Below are 1,173 nucleotides of genomic sequence, written 5' to 3'. Positions count from 1 at the left end.
CACACACACCCACACCCACAGACACACACAGACACACACGCACAGACACAAACACACACCCACAGACACACACGCACAGACACAAACACACAAGCACACAAACACACACGCACACACGCACAGACACACCTGCCTGCAGTTTAAAGGAGCAGCTGCTGTTTTCTTGCTGGTAATCAATATTCGATAATCAGGAGACTCTCTGAAGAAGTGTGCTGCTGCTTTTCAGCTTTTTCCTTTTAAACAAATTTAAAGTGAAACAACACAAAACACTGCAAACCACAACACAATAAAATATGGAGAAAAAAAGGGGGTGGGGGAAAGAACGCCCAGATCTTTAATTAAGGGAAAGGTTGTCATTTAGAAATATTAATATCACACTCAACTGACTGCGTTTTATCTTCCCATTGCACTGACGGGTGGACAGTTCTTAGGTGCCTGTGCATGTTGTTTGTGGAGCCGGCTCTATATGATATCCTTTTCTTGCAGACTCTAAAACTCTGCCTTTGTTTTGTCAATAAGATTGAAATGGTTCCAGACTTTGCTTCTTTTCTTGGTGTCACTCATTTTCTTTACTGCACCTTTCCAATGTAAGGGTGTTGTCTCTTGTTGTTGCTCCCGGCTCTCTTTCTTTCCCTCTCCCTCCTGCTCTTGTTGTGTGCTACTGCTGTTGCGAGTGTAACTACCGCCCCGCCCCCTCAGCTCAGCGCTGAGCAGAGGGGGGAGGGGCACAAACGCAAGGCTCTGTTTGCCGTCTCTGCTCAGCGCAAACACAAGGGACTTGTAGCGTGAAGCGAAAAAAAGTGAAAGAGAGGGCAAGAGAAAGAAAAAAAAAACAAAAAAACCACGGCTCCCAATAAGGAGCCGGCTCGCATCGTTCACTTCAAAGACCTGGCTCTAAGAGCCATTTCGTTCGCGATCGACCCATCACTAATCAGAGACTCCTTGTCTTCTTAAAAACACAACACAACGCAGAGTCGAGGAGTCTGTTTGGGCCGAACTGTTGCAGGGGGACGAAGCAGAAACCGGTTACACCTGCTCCTCCTGGGGGGACACTAGGAGAAGGAGAAAAGTGGACTCACCCATGTCTGAGCTCCAGTTTGACGTGATCCAGCAGGTCTGGACTCCCTCAGACCAGACCCGCTGTAAAAACACAGGAGGCGGAGTCTCCCTGCT

General features: G+C 47.9%; 1 protein-coding gene across 1 annotated transcript in view; it reads right to left on the bottom strand.

The window, feature by feature from the left end:
* Positions 1 to 1,173, bottom strand: part of selenbp1 (selenium binding protein 1) — a 10,520-nt gene extending 9,347 nt beyond the window's left edge. Inside the window, exon 1 of the mRNA XM_042225970.1 lies at positions 1,080 to 1,173. Within this exon, the coding sequence (XP_042081904.1) occupies positions 1,080 to 1,083 (4 nt within the window). The 5' untranslated portion in view covers positions 1,084 to 1,173. The remainder of the gene's footprint in view (positions 1 to 1,079) is intronic.

The sequence above is a fragment of the Haplochromis burtoni genome, unplaced genomic scaffold (genome assembly GCF_018398535.1).
Source record: "Haplochromis burtoni strain Fernald_Lab_line unplaced genomic scaffold, NCSU_Asbu1 Contig_190, whole genome shotgun sequence".
Classification (NCBI taxonomy): domain Eukaryota; kingdom Metazoa; phylum Chordata; class Actinopteri; order Cichliformes; family Cichlidae; genus Haplochromis; species Haplochromis burtoni.
Note: the sequence above shows the minus strand (reverse complement) of the source record. Positions and strands in the feature narration are given on the sequence as shown.